General features: G+C 41.2%; 1 protein-coding gene across 2 annotated transcripts in view; it reads right to left on the bottom strand.

Moving 5' to 3' along the window:
- Positions 1 to 25,166, bottom strand: part of acvr1c (activin A receptor type 1C) — a 67,546-nt gene that overhangs the window by 5,454 nt on the left and 36,926 nt on the right. For both annotated transcript variants that reach the window (XM_026272737.1, XM_026272736.1), the window contains 6 exons: positions 19,082 to 19,324; positions 18,719 to 18,949; positions 13,349 to 13,516; positions 2,550 to 2,706; positions 2,017 to 2,141; positions 274 to 404 (listed from right to left, as the gene is read on the bottom strand). In XM_026272737.1, coding sequence (XP_026128522.1) covers positions 274 to 404; positions 2,017 to 2,141; positions 2,550 to 2,706; positions 13,349 to 13,516; positions 18,719 to 18,949; positions 19,082 to 19,324 — 1,055 coding nt within the window. The remainder of the gene's footprint in view (positions 1 to 273; positions 405 to 2,016; positions 2,142 to 2,549; positions 2,707 to 13,348; positions 13,517 to 18,718; positions 18,950 to 19,081; positions 19,325 to 25,166) is intronic.

Genomic DNA, 25,166 nt, shown 5'->3' with positions numbered 1-25,166 from the left:
GAATAACATGAGGGTGAGTAACTAATGAGAGAATTTCTTTTTTAGGGTGAACGAACTCGTTAAACACAAATAACCAAGAAGTAGTATTATGATGAGGAGCATTTTATTTTATTATGTTAATTTAAGATGTTTTCAAAAGAAAATAATGTAGTTGTATAGTATAAACCTTCAAAGCATTATTACATTAGCAACATTATTATTAACTTCAATAGATTCCTCATATAAATGACATATTATCAAATGTCACCTGAATGGTAGGTTTATCACACAAACCTCACAGCTCTGCCACTGGTTGGGAATGTTGGGTCGTAGTTTCTGTTCACACACCACCTTCCTCATATCATCCACTGATGGGTCTGATTGCACCTGGTCATAATAAGGCAACTGGAAATCTTCATAAATCCCTGCAGAGCACAAGGCATTCATAAGAGTTTATAAAAATAAAATAAAAAGCAGCTTGCAGCCAGACTGCTGTGAGGTTATTTTAATGATCATCTCATTATGAATTTGAATTCATTATACCCGTATTTGAGTATCGCGATTAAAAAATATATAATAATATAAACTCACAGTAAATACAGTTCAGTGAGTCTCACGCAGATGCAACACTGTTTCGTTTTGTGTGGAAAAAAATGACTGGAGGCAGACTGCTGGGGGAATTTAAATGAAATAATATATGATTCCATTATTTGTGTGAATGCATAATAGCAAACCGATTGTCTTCAGAAAAGTTTTGTTTGCATTTGCATTCCATCTTCCCCCCTTTGTAATGCGTAATAAAGCAAGCACAGCGCAGCTTTGTTTACAGAGGTTACAGTGACAGCTCCAGACAAGCTCTGTTCTGCAGTTCGTAAGCTTCCTCTGCTGTCAAACCATGGATTTGCAAATTCATTCAGTCTGACATATTTGTGTATGCAATGCAAAATCAGACCAGAATTTTGTTGTTGATCTTAACTGATTGATGGAAAATAACCTGCTTTGTTATCAGAAGTGTTGAGACTTTTAGAATGCACATTAGCTTATTTAGAACTCTTTATGGACCAGTTAATTTAATTTATAATTCTGACTCATCAGAAAAACAATATTTAAAGGCTGATTTGTTATCATTTTAAAAATGGTCAAAACTTTATTTCAACATGTAGATAATGTTATGATTGATTGATTGATTGATTGATTGATTAATTTTTGATGATGATTTTCACTGTTTATGTAAATAAAAAGTGCATTGTGCTGCTAATTCTATTTTTTGGCTTATATATATATATATATATATATATATATATATATATATATATATATATATATATATATATATATATATATATATATATATATATATATATATATATATATCAAGCACATTTTAACAACACTGACACTTGACACATTAAGAGATTTAAGTAGGCTACTGTATAACATTGGTAGCTCTCAGCTATAGCATTCATTTTTAAAAACTAGCTCCCGAATTAAATAAGGTTGAAAACCCCTGGTCTAAACAGTCACCATGTGTTATTGAACAATTGAACAAGGTGTTGTATTCAAATGTGTCTTTAAGACTTCTGTGTAAATACTGTTTCGACTGCCTTTTCAAATGTGAGTAGTAGCATTAGTAGTAGCACACAGGATATGGGTTTACTCTCAGGTCTATAAAATACTGTAGTTTAAAACAATGACACCACCTTGTCTTTCAACTATCTCAGACGAAACTTCTCATAATGTCTGTTGACCTTTACCATATATATTATTTATTTTTATATTATTGCTAAGGAAATACTTCCTATTACCTCTAATTGACCCAAGGAGGCAATGTTTCTGAACACTGAACAGGCATCATCTATCTATCTGTCATTTGCTTCACATATAAAACACACATACACACACACACACACAGGCCATTTTAGTATATAAGGAACCATTATTTACTCAAAACATGCATGGATAAAAACATAATTTAAATCAGTCCACTGCTAGTGTATACTTATTTGTATATGAACAATCTTTAACACAGGAAGGCACCTTGGACAGAACATCTGCGAGCAAGTTCCCAGAACACCAGCCCAAGTGAATAGATATCAGCACGCTTAAATGACTCGAAACTGCTCGTGTTTATGGAATCATCCAGGATCTCTGGAGCCATATACCTGTAGAAACAAACACACTCACATTAGAGTAATGTACCCACACCACATGAACACATTAACCCCCATCAAGATGACTTCATACACCTGAAAACAAACAATGAAGAGTTCACAGAGAGGAACAGAGAACAAACACACACAGACACACATAAATGCAAAGATACATGCTCTTTACCACTCAAGAATCTTAATTACACAAATCCAAAGCCTAAAACATACAGACAATGATAGTAAATAGAACAATTTTATTAGTCATATTATAGCACCTGTCTGCACATGCAACCAATGCTTTTATCTTGTATGTTTTTACTGAGAGACCGCTGACTCAAATACAGTGACTGGCTCTTACACTGAATTTTTTATGATTTAATACTTAAAGTAACAATGTATGTAAGAAAAATAATGTCTAACCTCTTGGTGCCCACTCTGTGGTTAATGGGGATGTCAACAGTGTTGGTGTTGGAGTCGTGTTTGACAGCCAAACCAAGATCAGCAATCACAGCAGTTCCATTCTTCTTTACCAGAATGTTCTTTGACTTTATGTCTCTGTGGGCAATGGCAGGCTTTCCTGTCACAAGAGCAATAAGCCAATTTAATAACAGTGCACATCATATACCTGACCAAGCATTTTCAAGGTAGTCCTTAGTGTTTAATTATATTTTAAAAAGTGACAATTTTATTACAGGTTATTCCACGTTATTAATTTATTTTGATTAATTAGGTATGACTGGCTCATGTACTCAGGACTTACATTTACGTTTACATTTAGTCATTTAGCAGATGCTTTTATCCAAAGCGACTTACAAATGAGGACAATGGAAGCAATCAGAAAAAAAAGAAAAAAAAGAACAATGATATATCAGTGCTATAATAAGTCTCAGTTAGCTTAAACGCAGTACAAGTAGCAATTAAGGGCTTTTAAAGAAAAAAGAAAAAGAAAAAGAAAACAGATAGAATAGAATAGAATAGAATAGAATAGAATAGAATAGAATAGAATAGAGCAAGCTATATATATATATTGTATAATAAATTAAAATAAAATAGAACAAAATAATAAAAAGGTAGTTATTTTTTTTTTAAGAATATCATTAAAATAGTGAGTGCTAAAGTTAGAGGGTCAAATAAAAATGGAAGAGATGTGTTTTAAGACGATTCTTGAAGATGGCTAATGACTCGGATTGAGTTGGGCGGGTCATTCCACCAGGAAGGAACATTTAATTTCAAAGTCTGTAAAAGTGACTTTGTGCTTCTTTGGATGGCACAATGAAGCGATGTTCACTTGCAGAACGCATGCATGCGTAACATACAAACGTTCCCCTTCAGGAACTAGAGCTGTGTCGAAACGCTATTGAAGTGAGTATGCCCACACCACCAGACTTACAGGTCCCTGCCTAGTATGGAGGAACACAGCTAGGGCGAGAGAACGGAGGTACAGCCCTGTACCAACTAGGCAGTTAACTTGATCAAAATGTGAAAAGCTTTTATTTCAAGGTGCACAGTTTCCTCATAGAGGGAGCTCTGTATTGGAGGATGGTCTCAACAACCTTGGTTGAGAGACCAGAAGCTATGAGCTGTGCCCCCTTCAGGTGCCACACCCATAGCTTCCACAGCTCTGTGCAGGGGTGAACATTGGTGGGAAAGGAGGTCCCTCCTGATGGGAATCTCCCATGGAGAGCCATCAAGAAGGGACCCCAGCCAGAATGGGGCGGCCATTAGCAGTAGATCTGTTGTGCCAGCCTGTAATGGGGGTGTGAATGCAGACCTCACTGGTGGTTGATGTAAAGCCGCGTTTCCACCGCAGGAACTTTACCCAGGAACTAGGGACTTGGTCCGGTACTTGGTGTGTTTCCACCGCAGGAACCAGGAACTAAATAAAAGTTCCGGGTAAAAAAATGCCCCCCAGAAAGTCCCTGCTGGCGAGGTGGTACTTTTTTAAAGTTCAGGAACTTTCGGGGGCGGGACTTTGGCGCTAAACATGCTGATTGGTTGAGTTCACGCAGCATTGGTTGAGTTCAACCACCATTTATTCGGATCAACATTTTCAAAATATTACTGTTATTGTGTCATGAAATGTAATTTTAAAAGTATTTCAGGCGAGAATGTAGTTGTTTGAAACTCAAATCTGTTGTTTATTTATAAAGACAGCGCCTATTTAAAAATGTGTTTCGCCGATCTCGTAGACGGTGAGCTCCACTCGATCAGCGGGAGCTCAGTCCTCATGTATCCGCAGAGAGCAGCCTCTCCTGGGATAGACCTTCTGATATGTGCCGCTGGCTCTGATGTGTCTTTAGTGGTTAAACATAAAATATAATTCAGCTGCGGGGTAAATCTAACAGGTTTTCTTTGGTCTGTATTCAATTTATCTATATGTTAAAATGAAAATAAAAAGGCAAGTCTATATAATATTTCTTTCATTGTAATGGCTGTATATAACGTTACAATAATCCCTGAACTAAGTACATTTCTACAGCTGTTATTATGTTTAAATGAAAATGAAAGGAGGCAGTGGTATTTTATATCCTATTTTGTTTTATTGTAAATATACTGAGGGAAAAATTGCAGTAGCCAAAGCAATCTGAGTTCACGCAGCATTGGTTGAATTCAACCACCATTTATTCGGATAATTTTCAAATATTACTGTTATTGTGTCATGAAATGTAATTTTAAAAGTATTTCAGGCGAGAAGTAGTTGTTTAAAACTCAAATCTATGGTTTATTTATGAAGATCATGCCTATTTAAAAAATGTGTTTCGCCGATCTCGTAGACGGTGAGCTCCACTCGATCAGCGGAAGCTCAGTCCTCATGTATCCGCAGAGAGCAGCCTCTCCTGGGATAGACCTTCTGATATGTGCCGCTGGCTCTGATGTGTCTTTAGTGGTTAAACATAACATATAATTCAGCTGCGGGGTAAATCTAACAGGTTTTATTTGGTCTGTATTCAATTTATCTATATGTTAAAATGAAAATAAAAAAGGCAAATCTATATAATATTTCGTTTCATTGTAATGGCTGCATATACACATTTCCCTGAACTAAGTACATTTCTGCAGCTGTTATTATGCTTAAATGAAAACGAAAGGAGGCAGTGGTATTTGATATCATATTTCGTTTTATTGTAAATATACAGTAAGGAAAATTGCAGTAGCCATGACGAGCAGACTGAAGTTATCAAGTACGCTGCTGTTTATAGATTTACCGGACTTGCGTCGTCGCGGATATCACACTCCTGAGACGAATGCACAAAGTCTGAACCAACTACCGAGGATGCACGTCCAAAATCAGCGTACTTTTAAAAAAAAAAATTTATCAGCGGTACTTTGTATTGAGAAACGCGCGCAGACCTACGTCACCAGTCTATTTGCCTAATCTACCCGGTACTTTACACCGCGGTGGAAACGCAGAAAGCAACAGGTCTGGGGAGAAAAAAGTTCCTGGGAAAAAAAGTTCCTGGTACAAATGTTCCGGGTAATTTCGGTGGAAACGCGGCATAAGAGACCACCACAGTGTTGTGGGTGTAGACCAACACATGGCAATCTCTTAGGTCTCTGAGAAAGTGTTTCAATGCCAGAAACGTGGCCAGCATCTCCTGTCAGTTGATTTGCCACGTGGAGTTGACGGCTCCACACATCACGGGCTGAGCGGCCCCCCAACTGCTCCCCAACTGGTGACGGTCCCCTAGTGTTTATGCAGAGGCAAGGAGCTCCCAGCAGACCAAGAGGCCCAGAGACAAGAATGTCTCGGTTACATATGTAACACTCATTCCCTGAAGGAAAAAAATAGAGACGTTACGTCAGAAAGAGATTGATAAATGACGAATGGGATCTCGCCCGAGAGCCCAATCACCTTCGAGTGGTTACAAAACAAGCCAATGAATTTGCATCACGAGCTCCACCCCACAGAGCATGTATGTAAGAGCATGTATATTAATATGTATATATAGCAAGTTTTGCTGAGGAGCCGAGCCCAAAGACCCGGCCATTCAATGGAACTGTAATATGGCAATGGGACGTAACGTCTCCGTTCCCTCCTTCAGGAAACGAGTGTTACATACGTAACCAAGATGTTACCTTTCAGTCGGTCACGTTCTACATTACGTCAGAAAGAGACTGACGAATGGGGTCCCTTACAAAACGCCACATGACTGTCTGCCAGTGATCCGTGTAAGTGATAGCACCCTGTCATGAAGCCAGCACGAGTGAGGGCCTATAGCTGATACAAAATCAATGGGTAGCATATTCCAGCTGGACTTATGCTAGCAGGCTTCCTGCTCGATGGAAGACTTTCAAAGGCAGGTATTAAGCAAAAGGTGTAGATACACTTAAACTCTGAGGTTACCAGCTCGCAGGGTGGAAGTTTCAACTACAGAGCTGGCAAGATGCTTGCCAAGGGAAAGACACATAATACAAAGATCTAGGGTCATGGCAGATCTTGAGCCTGATAAGACAGTACAATAGTATCCACTATCCATTGGGATACTGCTTGGAGACAGCCTTTACCTTCTGCTGGCCTCCGTAACAAACAAAGAGCTGGTCTGAGTTCTGTCAACGTAAGTGCAGAGTGCACGTACTGGACAGAGCAGTGCCTGGACTGGGTCTGCCTCCTCCAGGGGCAGCGCTTGCAAGTTCACCACCTGATCCATAAAAGGAGTGGTGTGAACTTTGGGCACGTACCCAGAACGGGGTCTCAAGATAACATGAGAGTTGGCCGGCCCGAATTCCAGGCACACTTCGTCAACTGAAAATCCCCAACCCTCTTCACCAAAGCCAAAGCCATCAGGAGCGCAGTTTTCAATTATATAAATTTTAGCTCTACTGAGAGAAAGGGTTCGAAGGGAGCCCTCTGTACTGTTGATATAACTACTGTGAGGTCCCAAGTGGGAACTTGCTAAGGGCGAGGCGGATTGAGCCTCCTGGCCCCTCTCAGGAACCTGATGATCAGATCATGCTTCCCAAAAGACTTACCTTAAACAGGGTCATGGTGAGCCGAAATGGCAGCCACATACACCTTCAGGGTGGAAGGAGACAGCCTTCGTTCCAACCCTTCCTGAAGAAAGGACAGCACTGACCTGATCGGGCATTTCCAGGGGTTCTCATAACGCGAAGAAGACCAAGTGGCAAAGAGGTTCCACTTCAAAGCATAGGCGTGTCTGGTGGACACGACTCTAGCTGAAGTGATGGTAGCTACCACCTGAGGTGGCAAGGTACCTAAACATTCCGTGACCTGTCCAGAACCCACACATGTAGGTTCCAAAGATCGGGACGTGGGTACCAGAGGGTGCCCCGCCTCTGAGAAAGAAGGTCTTTCCTCAGAGGAATTAGCCAGGGATGGGATGTCACGAGGGGTACAAGTTCGGGGGAACCAGGTACGGCTGGGCCAAAAAGGCACAACCATGAGGACCTGCTCCTCATCCTCCCTGATCTTGCATAAAGTCTGTGCAAGAAGGCTCACTGGGGAAACGCATACTTGTGCAAGCCCAGCGGCCAGCTGTGTGCCAGGGCGTCCGAGCTACTAATATAATATAATATAACTAACTAACTACTAATATAATATTTCAACCTTTATTCATTTTCAACCAATGTGTTTGAAGTTTTTACAGTATAAAATAATAAATAGGCAAAGAAAATTATTTTACTATGGTAAATATGAGTTTATGATAGCGTTTAATTAATTAAACCACAGTAGCCATAAATTTACAGTAGTCTGAGACGTCATGAAATGTTCTTTAGCATCACAAACCATAAAATGTAGTCAGGGTTCTGCTATGGTTTAGCATGGTTTCCAGAGATCTGGAGCTGATTCGGGGTGGCTCGTCTTTTGCGCGCTCAAGTTCGTTATTTCCAATGAATGCTCGCAAAAGGCGAACTCATAATGGAAGCGAAGCGGTCGCGACGCACTCGTTTTTTCCAGCCGCGTTTGCACCGCTTCGAGTTAAAAACATCTAAAGTTTTCATAATGCCGCAAGCGCAAGAATATCAGACCTGAAACAGGAAGTTGGTCACCAGATCACATGATAACCAGTTAAACGTAACACCGGAGAGCGCCAAGATGTTTTCCTCTGAGGTGCTCGCGCATCGCAGTTGTGCTGCCGTGGTACACCATATCGGTTTTGCAAAGGGAACAAAGGGCCTTTTTATTTGTCCTCTTTTTAAAGTATTCCCATACTTTTGATAACAGTGGTCTCTGTTTTTGTGATAGAATTCAACTTTCTCCATTCCCAGTAGGCCATTAGCTTATAGACGGAGCTCACAATGCAAATTCCACAGACCAAGGTACTCTGTATACCATTGGCTCATTTCCCATTTGTCATTCGTGATTCTCTTCCTGACGTAACATAGAACGTGACCAACTGAAAGGGAACCAAGGCTTCCTCCACGTCTAATGCATGTAGGCATCTCATCATTGTTGGGGAGAACCCCTTGGTCTTGAGCCACCACTGAGTATTTCCTTCTTGTTCCATTACCAGAGCCTGTTCGGGGCCCACCAGTATAGGAAGAACCATGCAGAAAGCGAGGTGGAGAACCAAACTGGATTCTGAAGCCTCTCTCTACAGTATACAGGACCCATTGAGACACATTTGGCAGAAGCTTCAACGCTGGCAAATATTCTAATAAGGGAATCAGTCTCTTGAGACTGACCTTTGGTGTAATCAGAACTGCTAGCTTGGTGCCCTGAGGCAGTGGACCGGCAGGGGACAGCCCAGCTAGCTGCTCTAGAGATCTCTGAAGAGGTAACGAGCCTTTCAGTACCACTGCATTTCGAGGTGGAAACTGAGAAAAGTGCTCGCCGGAGACCTCTTTTGCCTAAAGCACCATGGGTGGTAGGGTTAGCAGATCCTTAGGGCACTGAAGAGAGATGCCATCTAAAGTCATGAGCCATGACTCCTTGGCTGAGGAATCTTAGACAGAAGAACAGTCCGCAGATAGATCCGGCTTCACCTTAGAAGACCCTGGTCTCCCACTATGGGGAGCTGGTAGATGGAAGGGACTGCTCCCACCCAGCAACCCCAAAAGCTAGAGAGTGGTTAGAGAGGAACCGCTGAGAAGGGTCTTACCCATGAACTCAACACCTCAATGTGGAGACTGGGGAAGAAGGCCAGGCTCCGACAGGCGAAGCGTTGAGCCCTCTCCCTGGGGGAAATAAATGGCGGAGTGGGCTTCCGATCTCAGAGATCGGGCACTAGATCTGGTGGGTGAGGAAGAAGAAAGGGACTTGCCATGACTCCATTCCCTCCACCAGATCCATTAGCGATCCCCATGAGTGCAGCTGCCACTCTGCCTTGGCAGTAGAGGTGCCGGCACCATGAGGAATACTGGTGAAGGCTCCCTCCTTAAAAGAGAGCCTTCCAGGGGAGCAAAGCAAATGCAGTGGCTATTGCTCACAATACGGGCAGCCAGCTCCCTTGAAATACAAGCAGACAACACAGACTATGTGTATTCCCACCAGTAATGTAGCGCCGGCAGGGAGGAACACACAGCCTATAAGACACAGAAATGGAGAGAACTGACACATCCACAGAGCGCTTGCTGAATGACAGAAAGCTACTGCTGTATCCACCGCACGTGCTTTTAAGCTTCCTGGTCTTTATGTCACTGAAGACCAAAAATTTTTTATTTTAATATTACTTATTTATTTGTGAAGTTTTAGTGCATGATGAAGTTTACTGCATGAGTTTAAGTCTGCATGAACATGTAGGATTATATGACAGATACAGGGAGAGGAACTAATTTTGACCATACCAGAATGTCTACTTGAACGTGTATGTAATATGTTCCACTGATGCATAGGGTGGTTTCTTCTTTCCACCAATGTATGTATGTATAAATATACCAACTGATGTTAGCATGAAGTATACATTCTATTTTAAACAAACCAACATGTTTCTGTACCTTGTAAGGAACTTGGTCAGTGGTATATAAGCCATGGTCACTGTTAAAGCCTTAGAGAAACTGAGAGACTGAGAAACTGAGAGACTGAGAAACTGAGAAACTGAGAAACTGAGAGACTTAGAAACGGAGAAATGGAGAAATGAACATACAGCTGGCAAAGATAACAAGTTTCTCTCCTATGCCTGATATATATGTCAATAAAGATTTTTGACAAGGCAACTGGTATTCGGCCCTGTGATTGAATTATAAGGGGACAAGACTGATTTTAGATCAACAGTCACCCCACCTGTGATGTCTTGCCCATCCATTAGACTGATTACACACATGATTCAGAGTGTGGTTACGCTGAAGGCGTTCCCATAGCATTTCAACACAGCTCGATTTCCTGAAGGGAACTGGCAAAGTCACTTGCAATCACGACTTGCACTCTACGCCACCTATGACATAACTTGCAATCAACAGAAATCATGCATGTTGCCAATGGAGACAAGATGCTGTGGTGCTTAAATGATTAAAACTAATTTAGTAGTACAACATACATGGTCCTGCAAGTCATCAATAGAAGAAAAAGATGTTGTGGCCACAAAACAGCAAAATATAGTAAGTCAGTAAGTAATTTTAATTTATAAAGCACATTTAAACACAGCGCAAAACTGACCAAAGAATGTCTGTGAAAGAATGACAATGAATAGCTAAAAAGACAATAAAAATATAAACACATAGATTGAATAATCATTATTATATAAAACATTAATAAAAATAAGCCTTCAATATTACGTCACACAACACAGAAATACAGAAAACAAACAGAGGTACCAGGTTAGGGAACAAGGAAAGCCAAGGAATAAAAATGAGTTTTTAACCTGGATTTGAATGTAGCTATGGAGGGGGCAGATCTAATATCCTGGGGGAGCTGGTTCCACAAACGTGGGGCAGCAACTTCAAAGGCTCTGTCACCTCTCTGTTTAAGCCGCGAGCAGGAGCCACAAGCAGGAGCCCTTTGTTTGAGGATCTCAGTGACCTTTGAACCGAGTATGGTTGCACAAGGTCGGTGATATAGGTCGGGGCGAGCCCATTAAGTGCCTTAAAAACAAACAATAAAACTTTAAACTGAATCCTAAAAGGAACTGGGAGCCAATGCAAAGATGCCAAAATGGGGGTGATGTGCTCACGCCTCCTAGTGCCAGTTAAAAGACACGCTGCTGCATTTTGTACTAACTGCAGACGTCTAAGTGATGATTGTGGGAGGCCCAAGTAGAGGGAATTGCAATAATCCAGCCGTGATGTAATAAAGGCATGGATAACTGTCTCAAGATCGTTAAAAGATAGGAATGACTTCAGGCGGGAAATTATTCTGAGCTGGTAAAAACTATTTTTAACAACAGAACTAATCTGTTTGTCAAGGCAGAGTTCTGAGTCAAGAATGACACCCAAATTTCTAGCATAGGGTTTGATAAATGGAGTGAAGTTAACTAAATGTTGTACCACAGTGCATCTTGCCTTGGGAGAACCAAAAACAATCACCTCTGTCTTGTCACTGTTTAACTGGAGAAAGTTATTAACCATCCAAGTTTTAATGTCTTGGAGACAGTCCAGAAGAGATTGTATGGAATCCCTAGATTTTAGAGGCAAGTACAACTGTGAATCATCTGCATAGAGATGAAAAGAGATGTTATGCTTCCTTATGATGTCACCCAGTGGGAGCATATACAGGCTAAAAAGCATGGGACCCAAGAAGGATCCCTGAGGGACCCCATATAAAACAGAAGCAGAGGATGAGGAGAACTTGCCAATAGATACTGAGAAAGTCCTATCATTGAGATAGGAACGGAACCAAAGTAATGCAGTCTCCCTAATGCCCACCTGCTGATCAAGGCGAGTAAGGAGGATGTTGTGATCGATAGTGTCGAAGGCGGCAATAAGATCCAATAATATCAGGATGGCACTATCACCTGAATCTAGTGTAAGGAGAAGATCATTGGTTACTTTGAGCAGAGCGGTTTCAGTACTATGAAATGATCTAAAACCTCACTGAAAAGGTTCTAGTATATTGTGAGTGGTCAAAAAAGGGAGCAGCTGTGACAGAACGGCTTTTTCCAAAATCTTTGAGATAAAAGGAAGCTTGGAAATGGGACGGTAGTTATTTAGGAGTTTAACATCGAGATCATGTTTTTTGAGCAGGGGCTGGACAACCGCATGCTTAAAACATGTAGGGACAGTGCCGGATGTAAGACATAGATTTAAGATGACCAGAATGGAGGGACCGACTACATCAAAAACATCCTTTATAATAGAAGAGGGGATAGAATCAAAAGATGAAGTAGTATAGGTTTCATATGTGATACTAAATTCCTCAATTCAATGAGAGAGATGGGCTGAAATTGGTTAAAAGTAGCCAGAACCCCTGAGCAACCAGGTGGAGTAGCAGATGAGGTTGGAGTAAACACTGATCTAGAGTTCTCAATATGAACGCAATGCGCTAAGTTTTCCTCCCATAGAAAAAAAACAGAAACGCTTAATATGGCTTTAATGTATTAAAATGCTATTAAATATCAATATACAACTCAATATACAGTTTATTAATATAATTTTGTGTATTGCAGTCATATTCTGATGTTCTCATGCAGTACAGATTTCCAGGTCTTTTTCTTGCAGGACCCTGTAAGTTATAGTACTAAATTAGTTTTCCTAATTTAAGCATCACAGCGTCTTGTCACCATTGACAATAAGCAGGATTTGTGTCTATTGCAAGTGACATCGCAAGTAGCAGAGTGCGCAAGTGGCGATTGGAAGTGACTTCTTAATTTAGTGTCTTTTTTTCTTATTTTCACCACCTGGCTATTGCTATAAAATGCTGGGAGATTCAATCAAAAAGTAATCAATAAATATAACAAAATAAAAAATGAAAACGACTGCAAGTCGTTTCACTAGTGAAAGTGCAACTGTCTAAAATGCAAGTCTGGAAGTGCCAATCCAAGTCTGTAGCCAGACCCTTCGCAGATCTCTGCCTACATCTCTAACAATTACTTAAGCATGGGCTTCAAAGACTACCAGTTTGTGTTGAACTACAACCCAGATAACGAGTTCTGGTCTTACATATTAATTACATTTATTCCATGATCAGTATTCCACTTAAGATGTAACTACATTTATTTCATTTTTTACACTGTGTTGACAAAAGAAGATGGATTTCCACGACTAAGTGTTTTCTCCCACTAAAGGTGTTTCTCCCACAGAGAAATAAAAACAAAAACAAAACAAAACAAAAATCAAACTGATGTTTCATTGCATAGTCCCATATTACTCCTGCGTTCGATCAGTACCTTGAGTGCCAATAATCTCCATGTGCAGGTGGGCAATGCCACTGGCAATGGACAGTGCCAGAACTATCATCCCCTCCACTGATACTGTGTATCTGTTCAGGTAATCAAAAAGAGACCCGTGCTCATGATACTCAGACACCAGCCACAGCTGTGTCCATGAGCCATTATCTGAAGAAAGAGGAAAAAAAGAGAGATTACAATGCAGGACATTCAAACAAGATGAAAAAGAACATACCAGATTTTTTGAAATCCAAAAAACATGGCATGTTCTTAGAAATGTACTCTTTAAATTCATGCTGGTTTCATAAGTAATATAATCAACTTGAAATTTAATTTTGATTTGATTTAATAACTTTAATTAAATAAAATATTTCCTCACACCAGTACGTGACTCTATATGCAATAATAATTGACCTCATAATTTTTAATCATTATTATTTCACAAGTGTATTTCATATATACATTTGCAGTCAAAATGATTCAATATCATAAAACATTTTGATTAGAGCAACTGAGAAAAAATCTGCAATGTACTGTAAAAGATTTGCAAGATGACCTGATAGAAGGAGGGAAATACCATTTTATTGCAGAGAATAAGAATAACCCTTATGGCCTTCGTGTTAGGGCATCTTCCCGAATACTACTCTTGAGCGAAAGAATATAAAAGGTTAGATAATAAGTAGTTCTGGAAGATTAAAATATGGAGTGATGTGACCTAACTGGAACTTTTTGGACCCATTGTATCTGCAGTATATCTGGTGGCATTTCCTGATTTTGTTGAATTAGATGTGTTTCTAAGTCAACATATTTTGTTGACCTTGGAATATCATTTTAATTTTATTATCATTGTAATCCCAAAATTTAGTGTTGACCATATCCCTACACCTCCAACTAATATCAAGCATGAGTAATACCTAAAATCAGAGAAAATTATATATGAATGACTGATGTACAAGCATCAAACTCTGATTGTAAGCCAAACTTCACAAAAACTATAAACTGGTTCTTCAAATCTGATTGGTTAATCACAATTTTGTTCCAGGTTCAACAAACTGTAGATCAGGTCGCACTTCATAAAATCTGGTTATACATAACTGGTGCAAGAAAAGCAATGCTTATATAAGCAGGAAAACACCATACACATGGCCAAATATGGAGGTGTGCCTGTATTGTTGTCAGGGTGTTTTGCTTTTGGAAGTTAAGTTGTTGACTGTATTAAGGACATCATAGATTATGTTAAGTATCATGCCAATTTGGCAAAGATGCCTTTGGTGCATAGACTAAAGCTTGATCATCAATGGACTTTTTCTGCAGGAGAGCCTTCCCAAAGTAAACATTGAAATCTACCTATGATTGGTTCAGGGATTTATCATATAATTTTCTTAAGAAGCCTGATCCGTCTTCATATTTAAATTGTATTGAACATATTTGTTGGAATTTAAAGAAAGTAGTGGTAATGTGTAAACCAAAGATCATCAGTGATATGAAAGCTTTTTCAAGTGAGGAATCACCTATGTTTGTAGTAGAGAGGTGACATAAGCTTCTAAGCACTTGTAAGAAGCATAAATTGAATCGTTATGAAAATTAAAAGATTTGACTTTTGGGGGGTTGAATAATTTTGTACATGAATGTTTAAAGACAATTTGATTCAATTTTTTTCCTCATTACTCATCAACTTTATGTTCTCAAAATCACTTAAATGTGTTTTGATATATTTGGTAAATAGTTTACTGATACCTTTGTTGAATTATTTAATTTAATTTAATTTAATTTAATTTAATTAAAAAAAAAAAAAATTTGAAAAGAAAAATTGTTAGAAGCAGCAAAGTCAAATTATTTTGATTGCAACTGTGTGTGTATGTAAATTAAATGTTTGGAATTGGAATTTCAATGTGTATGAAATTCAGGTTTGGAATGACATTAAGGGATTAAATTATGACTTTGCTTTTAAACTTGCATTGATTTGGTAACCTAAAGCAAAATGCATGAGGAGCAATAACTTATTTAACAAAGCATTTTGGTAAAGTATGCAACCTTGGTTTCCTGAGTAGAGAACAAGACGTACGTAATCAAGAAGACGTTCTAATATATCTTCTATGAGAACAGTATACTACAGCACTGAACAATGAGGTAAATACTGGGTAACTGCTGGGTTATCAACCTGCCACTGCACGCATATCCTATAAGGACTCTATTTTAAGCAAAGTTAGGGGAAAAGTCACATCTCTAATAGAGTGTGCAGAAACAAATAGGGTTAGGAAGATAACCATGCACCTCAAAAAGTTTAGCAAATAGCAATTCTCACCCAATAAGATATCCTTTGCAGGGTAGCAGCAGCTCCCTGCTACAGTTACCTTAAAAAAATAGCTGATCCTTGTTCTACTGGCTTATGTGGTCAGAGTAAACCTTTAATGCCCTAACTGGGCAAAGCCTGTGCAACTTTCCACTCTCCAGAGACTTAAAGGGCAGAGAAGAATAGGACTGTAACAAAACAGCTTGGGAGCAAACACAACCCTGTGAACCAAATCCAACCCTTGCTCTCTGCACCATGGAAACAAAACGCTGTCAACTAAAGGCATTCAGTTATATCTGAGGAAAAATCACAGTTAGTCAGAATGGAGATGGAGACCCAAATATTCGTCCCTGGATGAGGTTGCCATATAGTGCCCGAAGCCTGATAAATAAATCTGGACTAACTGGAATCTCCCAAGGAAACCTGGCCAAAATGGAGCAATTAACAGAAGATAAACTCTGTCTTCCTTGGTTGTTTAAAAGAACTGCTGAGATCAGCTATATCAGCAGAAAATGTACATGTTGACCAATAGCTACTGCAAAGCCAAAGCATCTCTTGCCAAAAGTTATGGAGGGGACAGAACCAACAAGGGCACTGTGCTGTTTTTTCGAAGCAACAGATCCACCTCTGCACTTCTGAATCTCTGCCAGATCAGACTTACTACTTAAAAGTGTAGCCTCCACTCTCTGCATTCCCCTTTTGATGTTTCAGTTACATTTAATCATTTAGCAGACACTTTTATCCAAAGTGACTCACAAATGAGAACAATAGAAGCAATCAGATCAACAAGAAAATAAAAACAGTATACAAGTGCCATTACAAGTCTTAGTTAGTCTAGTACAGAACGCATAGCCAGGGCTTTTTTGTTTGTTTGTTTGTTTGTTTTTTTTAATGAAATACAAGAAAAAAAAGAAAAGCACTAGTATCGGTTGGTTAAGTGCTGGCAGAAAAGATGAGTCTTTAGATGGCACCACAAGGTGTCGTTCACTTGCAGAGCGCAAACTTCTGGAGGGCACATAAGATTGAACTAGTGAGTTTAGGTATGTTGGTGCCGTGCCAGTGGTCGTCATGTAGGCTAGCATCAGTACCTTGATTTTGATGCGAGTGGCTACTTGTAGCTAGTGTAACCGGATGAGGGGAGGAGTAATGTGAGATTTTTTTGGCTCATTGAAGACAACCCTCGCTGCTGCATTCTGGATAAATTGCAGAGCCTAGATAGTACATGCAGGAAGGCCCACCAGGAGAGCATTACAATAGTCCAGTCTGGAGAGAACAAGACTTAGAAAGATTTTTGTTGTGACTTAGAAACATCACCCCTCCAAGACAAGCTAAAGTATCTATCGGAGAGGTAGGACTTCAACCACAGGAGTGCGGTTCCAGAAATGCCCATCTTTCTGAGGGTGGACAGGAGAATCTGGTGATTAACCGTGTCAAAAGCAGCAGACAGGTCCAGTAAGATGAGTACTGAGCATTTGAAGCTGCTCTTGCCAGTCGCAGGGCTTCAGTAACCGAAAGCAGGGTAGCCTTAGTTGAGTGGCCACTTTTGAAGCCAGATTGGTTGCTGTCCAGGAGGTTGTTCTGTACGAGGAACATAGAGAGCTGGTTGAACACAGCCTGCTCAAGTGTCTTTGCAATGAATGGAAGAAGTTTTTGGATTTAGAGATGGTTTCTTAAGCAGTGGGCTTACCCGAGCCTGCTTAAATGCTGAGGGAAATGTTCCAGAGTGAAGAGAGGAGTTGATAATGTGAGTAAGTGAAGGTATGACTGAAGAAGAGATCGCTTGAAGGAGGTGAGTGGGGATCGGATCAAGTGGACAAGTAGTAGGATGACTGGACAGGATAAGTTTGGAAACATCCATTTCCAAGAACACAAAACAGAATTTCCTGTGTCTCTGGATGGTCTCAATACAAAAATATGCATCCTTCAGATGGATCGTCATGAAAAAATCTCGGGTTTGAATTCTAGACAGAATGATCTTCACTGTCAGAATTGTTAAACTGCAAATTTTTTGCGCATCTACCTGGACGCAAATCCAGGATCAGACACAACTAATCATTTTTCAGAAAATACTGGCCTTGTGAGAAGGAGACATTTCTTCTATGACTTATTTCTCTAACAGAGAAGCATACATTAATCAAATATCGAGTTTTCAAAGAACTAACAGTTGTGGGGTGAATACTAACATATCTTTGGGTGAAGTCACCAGGCCAAACAATCTGAAAGAAGAGTTAGATGATCCACAGCAGTTGTAACAGCCAAAAAACTTCTCTCTGAAAGTCTGGAGCGTCCATTAAGAAAGCTGTGTGCTTGGTAGCCTGCAGGAATAAGTCAGAAGCTTGCCTGAGTTCCTTGACTGCCTCAGCTGTCAAGCTGGAGCCCTCATCTACAGTATGTCCTTAAGGACATCTGCCTGTAACACCATCATAATGCATAAAGCCAAACCTGTCTGAAAAGCAGCCATATAAGACTTGCCGATCAGTGCAGATGAAGCTCTGCAGGGATTTGGAGGCAGAGGCTGTAATTTCCAAGCAGGTGCCGAAGCTATCAACAGATTAGCAGCAAGCATCTCTCAGACCCCCAGCATCTTAGCATATCTCTTCTCCAACTTTTTAGAGATGTTGAAGTCAGAAACACCTAGGTTTGTTATCCATACCAAAAAAATATTTTATTATCTTATTAAAGTTCTTATTATTACCTGATGGAGACCCTATAAGAAAATAATGTGTGCAAAGGCTAGCCAACAATTGCTCATCCATCTTGGATTGAGTCTGAGGCAGAGCTGCCTTCACAAAGTGATAAACAATGACCAACAAACTCATCAATAATAATAATTGTTCTTCATACCTGGTCACTGACAATAGCATCATATATTGAAGCATCATTAAGTAAACAAATGAAGGAAAATTCCTTTAAGGAAATATTACAAAAATGTTGTAATGCAATGTAACATGATTACTCCTATGATTATAATGGATATATTTAACAAATGTAATAAATTCACACAAAAATAATAATAATAATAATTGTTCTTCATGTATTGTCATGCATTCAAACACCAAAATCATAAAATGTGTTACCTTTGTTATCAGCAGCAATAAAACCCAAAATATTCTCATGGCGTAGCATAATGGTCTGATAAATCTCAGCCTCACGAAACCAGGAACGCTCATCTCGTGTGGAGAAGATCTTCACAGCGACGTCCTCCCCCCTCCATTTGCCCCTCCACACTTCCCCAAAGCGCCCCTTCCCAATACTCTCCTGCAGGACAATAGTTCTAGCAATCGTTCTCTGGACCAATAGTGGCAGTCCTAAAAGAATATCATGTAATCTGTGAGTTGAAGGGTTAAAAAAAAAACATACACTAACTAACATTTGACAATCTTCTTTTTTTTTTTTCATTTTTTTTTTCCATTTTTTTGATGAGCACAGACATATCTTACCTGATCCTGAGCCAAAGGAGCTCATGTCATAAATAAGCTCTTTTAGGCATTTGTCAGGTGACACAAGAGTCTGGTCATCCAGGGGTTCCTCTGGATCCTGTTTGTGGGCTTTTATGTGGTTGCACCGCAGGTTTTGTATGGCACACTTTCCCAGAATGACACCTACACACACCAGGCACGATGGCACAAGAATTACGGCTGCTAGTTCCAGCTGACTCCACCCAGACCCCTCAGGCGGTGGCTCTACAACAAATAAAAAAAACATACACATATATTGCTCATCTCATGCATTGTATTTTATATGGTGATGATATTTAAGAACCATGTCAACTGATGTAACACGTCTTTGATAAGTATATTTGTGAGGACATTTAAAAAAAAAAACCAAGGTGGAAATAATGCTGAACGAAAACACAACACTTGTGGAGAGAGGTAGCCATCTAGCATATATAACATGACATGATGCATGACATAGTGGAGCCACTGCATGTGTGAGAGAAAGAGAGTTTTGACAGTTGCCGTTTTAAATTATGAGCACTCAAGTAAAGCCATGAGATTTTTTTAAACTCTATATATTTAAATTATGAGCACTCAAGTAAAGCCATGAGATTTTTTTAAACTCTATATATTTTTTCTTTATTAATAATTACTTTTATTTTTTAATTTTTTTTTATTGTTTTGCTATTTGTTTCTCTAGGATGAGTTACTCTTGAAAAATACAACTCAGAATTATACAATAAAAGAGTTTGTCAGAACTTGGAAAGGCAATTTCTCAAATGCTGTCTCGTCATTGCAGCTGGTGCAGAGCCCCTCTGCATGCTGATGACGGGCACAGCAAGTGTGTCGTGTGCTTGGGGAAACGCCATGCTGACGCAGCACTCGCGAGGAATTCCTGTTTCATTGCGAGAACATGAATATCGCCTCTCTGCGCTCACGAATCGCTTTCTTTTCAGAGAGTGATTTTGCTCCTCGCACCCTCCCGTTTTCTTCCTCCTGCAAGCCGGTAAGGAAGAAAAGGCAGGGCAGAGGATTAAAGCAACAGGATGAAAGCGAGCTCATGCCGGCTCAGCCCCTGCATGCCTCATTTTCTCCGCCCAGAGTGGATTCCCCAGTCCTCTTTATTCAGCCAGACCAATGTCCCTCTGCTGCTGCGAGTGATCTGGTCTTGTTTGGAGGGACTGAGGAAGAACTGCTAGAGGACAGCATGTCTCTAGCTGCTTCAGATGCTGAGGAGCTGGCGGGCTCGCCGGACCCCGCCCTCTCGATGTTATCTGAACCCAGCCGCCCGAAACTCGGGATGGACGCCAAAGTTATCTGCGTTCTCTCCAGGGCAGTGGATGAGCTGGGTCTGGAATGGTCTCCTCCCCGTTCTTCCCGGAGGTCCACGACGAGCTTACAAAATCGAGGCACGACCCCTACTCGGCGTGCTTGCATACTTCATCTTCATCCGCCCTCACCTCAATTGACGGTGCTGAAGAGAGAGGATATGAGCGATTGCCGCCGCTGGACGAGTCTGTGGCCATGCATTTCTGCCCGCCCACGGCCATTGAATGGAAAGCCAAAGCCAACCATCCGTCCAAACCCCGCTCGCCGGGCGTGCTTACTCATCAGCAGGGCAAGCAGCCACGGCGCTCCACTCCATAGCAGTGCTACAAGTCTTCCAGGCCAATCTTCTTGCCGCCACTGATGAGTCTGGCCCAGATGTCGCCACGTTCAGGGAGCTGAGAAGTGCAACAGACTTAGCACTACGTGCTACCAAGAGCACTGCCCAGGCCATAGGCCGCTCAATGTTTAACCTGGTCGTCCTGGAGCGCCACTTGTGGCTTAACCTCACAGAGATCAAGGATGCTGACAGAGCCCAGTTCCTGGATGCGCCGATCTCCCCCAGTGAGGAAGTTGTTTTTACTGCAAACAATGGGCCCCCTTTTTAGTGCCCAGACAGCAAAGCGCTGTTATAGCGCACAAAATAAAAAACACACTCCTTCACAAAAAGAGCAGTTTTCCTCACATAACACTGACGAGTGCTATGTCTCCCCGTGGCAGACAAACAATCGAGTTAATCCAACCTCCGTCTATCCGGGCCTCACAATGGCAAGCCATTCCGGGATATCAGATTGGATCATGGGAATAATAAAACACGGCTATTCCCTTCAGTTCGCAAGACGACCACCACACTTTCACACTGCGACTCAGGGTTTTACAGCCGTTACTTTCTAGTTCCCAAGAAGGATGGCGGGCTGTGCCCCATCCTCGATTTAAGACATCTGAACCGTGCCCTTGTGAGACGGCGCTTCAGAATGATCACGTTGAAACAAATCCTCTCACAAATACGCTCAGGGGTTTGGTTATTTTCGCTGGATCTGAAAGACGCTTACTTTCACATCCAGATAGCCCCCCATCACAGGCCGTTCTTGAGATTTGCCTTCGAGGGTGTGGCTTACCAATACAAGGCCTCCCCTTTGGGCTGTCTCTGGCGCCTCACACGTTTACAAAGTGCATGGATGCGGCTTACTCCCCTCTCAGGCAGAAGGGAATCTGCATTCTCAAATACCTCGGCGACTGACTAGTTCTAGCTCAGTCAGAGGGGAGGCATTGGGTTACAGAACTTTGCTCCTCAGCCATCTGGAGTGCCTGGGGCTCAGGGTGAATTTTGCCAAGAGTTCGCTGTCCCCCAGCCAACGGATATCGTTTCTGGGAACAGTCTTAGAATCAGTTACGATGAGGGCAACAATGGTGAAGGAGTGTGCCACGGCTCTACAACGACTGACGGCCTCTTTCAAAATAGGTGCTACTCGACCCCTAAAAACACTCCAGAAGTTGCTGGGTCTTATGGCAGCAGCATCGCCGGTGCTGGAGCTCGGGCTGCTATGTTTGCGTCCCCTCCAATATTGGCTGAAACCGCGTGTTCCACCTCATGCGTGGTGTCACGGACGTCTGAATATCAAGGTGAGTCAGGACTGCATTTTGGCCCTGACCCCTTGGAGGAACATGCAATAGATGGAACAGGGTGCTCCGCTTGGTATGGTTTGCACAAGGTAAGTGATCTCCCCAGATGTGTCCAACAAAGGTTGGGGCGCGCTGTGCAAAGGGAAACCCGCTTTCGGCCGATGGTTAAAAGAGGAGAGCAGGCTTCACATCAACTGCCTCGAGATGATTGCAGTTCAAGGAGTCTGCCAGAGCTTCCTGTCAGACCTATGGAGCAACCACTTGCTGGTCAGATCAGACAGTATGACAGTGGTCTCTTACATAAATCACCAAGGTGGCCTGTCATCAACGCGTCTCTTCAGACTAACGTCGCGACTACTGGAATGGACCCAGAGCAACTTGGGGTCCCTGAGAGCAGTGCATCTGCAGGGCAAACTGAAAAAGGGCACGGATATGCTGTCAAGAAACGGAGTCTCCTCAGAAGAGTGGAGGCTCCACCCGCATACAGTTCAGAAGATATGGGACGTTTTTGGGAAACAGCTGAATCTGCTTTGCCCAGTGAGGGCTCTAAAAGTCTACATAGAGCATTCTGCTCCAATAATGCGATCTTCAATAAGAGCAGATATTCATATGCTTTGAAAACTACGCCAGAGGGTTACCGGTCTCAAAGCAAAGGCTTTCAAAGTGGATTGTGGATGCAATCCAGCTAGCCTACTCTTCTTTGGGCCTGCAAAGCCCAGTTGGAGTATGAGCCCATTCGACGAGAGAACTGTCTTCGTCCTGGGCATGGTCTAGTGGTGTGACTATCACAGAAATTTGTGAGGCAGCTGGTTGGAACTCGCCGTCCACATTTGCTAGATTTTATCATCTAGATGTCCCAGCACTTCATGCTAGGGTACTTTCTGTGTAAAAGTCACCTTTTTGTTCCTCATTTGCATGCTCTTGGCCATTCTTTGCCCAAGACTCAATCTCTGCTCGTATGCACTCGGTCCCTTTGGTACTGAGGCAATACGAACACGGGATGATAAGGCTAGGCCAGACGTAACCTCATTGAGCTTATTCTGCTCCTAGTTGCTATTGTCATATCTTGGTATCATAGATCAAGTATGATTGCGTTGGTCGTCCCCCCTTAGCATGGCGTGATTGAACTGGGTTCCCATAAGCGTCTTCGACACAGTACGAGTGAAGTATTGAAAGGGAACGTACTCGGTTACTAACATAACCTCTGTTCCCTGAAATACGGCAATGAGTACTGCATTCCTTGCCATGTTAAAAGGCTGCACGACTCAGTCGTCGCTTCAGTCGAAGTAACCTGAATTCCTATGGTGAAGCAGGCAATATATAGCCAGATTCCCCGCCCATAATGGGCAGGCTTTGGAGGGCATCGCTGCCATAGTTTCGTGCAGCACCACTGCCGAGCCATTGGTTTGTTTTAATAACACTGCACGAACCAATGGCCGTGCAGTTTCACTGCGTGATTGAATAAGGCTTCAGTTCAGGAGAAAAAAGGAGTTTTTCCCATAAGCGTCTTAGATTATAAAATACGGGTACTCGCTCCCGTATTTCAGGGAACCGAGGTTACGTTAGTAACCGAGTACGTTCTCTTCAAATAGTGTCTGTGCACTCAAATTGACAATATTGCCAGAAATTAAGTGTTAATAGAAGCAACCCCTATGTAAACTATATTCATCTGGTAATGTTTTATGCTGTCATGTGGTTGCTAGCTACGGAGCCCCACACATTAAATGCAAAAAAAAGAAATTGTGCGCATGATTTACTAATTTGTTCCCTCAATGTACTAAAATGTGCACACGATTACTATTGTGTTCCCTCGATTTACTATTGCGTTCCCTCGATTTGCTAAATTGTGCACACAAATTGTGCACACGCAAATTGATTTAGCCTACTATTTTTTAAAAGAGGAAACATTACCGTCTACAGCCACAAGAGGACACTCTATGTTTTCAGTGGTAGACTACAGGAGCACTGAGCAGCATAGAGCGCCCTCTCGCGGCTGTAGACAGTAATGTTTTCTCGTGGTTAATTTATCACGGTTCATGTAAAATTCATTTTGATAAATAAGTCGCAGGACCAGCCAAACTATGATAAAAGTGTGACTTATAGTCCGTAAAATACGGTAGATCAATTGTTCAGTATAGAGCGACCAATTGTTTTAAATGGAAGTTCCTGAGATCAGACATTAAGCTGAAAAGAGTGACAGCTTTCTAGTAATTATAAAGGGAGCTTTCTTGGCTATATATAGGCTAATCAATTAATTTGAATAAAAGTTTTTCATGCTGCTAAGAGGACCATGGTACATTTTTGCAAGTTATGTGGAGTAAAAATATATGTGCATGAAGGCTAGGGCACCCTCACTAATTTCAGAAGCACCATCACTAATTGATCAGGACTGATCCTCCCAGAGCTATACATACATTTTTATTATTTAACATTGCATGTAAATGATTGCATATATGGGTCACGCCTAAAAGAAAAAAAAAATTCACCTTAAAAAAGTTTACAAGCCACTGTGCTAGTCCACCAAGATACATTTAAATGAAGCAAACATTTCTCCAATTTTGTTGTCAGAGAGGGGCCTGGAATGTGCTGTTCATTTCAGATAGAAAGACAGACAAGCCAATATAATAAGATTATAAATGAATATTTTTGACTGATTTGGCAAAAGCACCGTATGGCCTGTCCAACCCAGACCACTATGACCTTGTCTGATCACAACCTTTGGCTTAAGTGTCAGAGGCTCCGGGGAGAAAGGTTAGACAACTGTTTGCGAAACGGACTGAATATGAAATCTGAACTCTTTCCAGTCAGGCCAAACAGTGAATAATCATTACACTTATCATCATCTAAAGCTCTGCATCTCAGCCTCCACAGCACCACAGAATTTAACTCATTATTCAATTATTAATTCGCAAACTCACACTCAATTCATCAACTCACTTATTATTATTATTAGTAGTAGTAGTAGTAAGACTTTACTAAGAAGTAAATAAACTATTCACTAGAAACACATGAACAGAGGTGTGAAATGCAATAAACAATAAGAATCAGAGATATCTTTCAGCTGCTGTCCTTCAGACATAGAGTGGGCGAGAAAACCAAGGGTCAGTTTTGAACCACACAAATACGTTGTAGTTTTTAG

Source organism: Carassius auratus, chromosome 9 (genome assembly GCF_003368295.1).
Source record: "Carassius auratus strain Wakin chromosome 9, ASM336829v1, whole genome shotgun sequence".
Taxonomy (NCBI): domain Eukaryota; kingdom Metazoa; phylum Chordata; class Actinopteri; order Cypriniformes; family Cyprinidae; genus Carassius; species Carassius auratus.
Note: the sequence above shows the minus strand (reverse complement) of the source record. Positions and strands in the feature narration are given on the sequence as shown.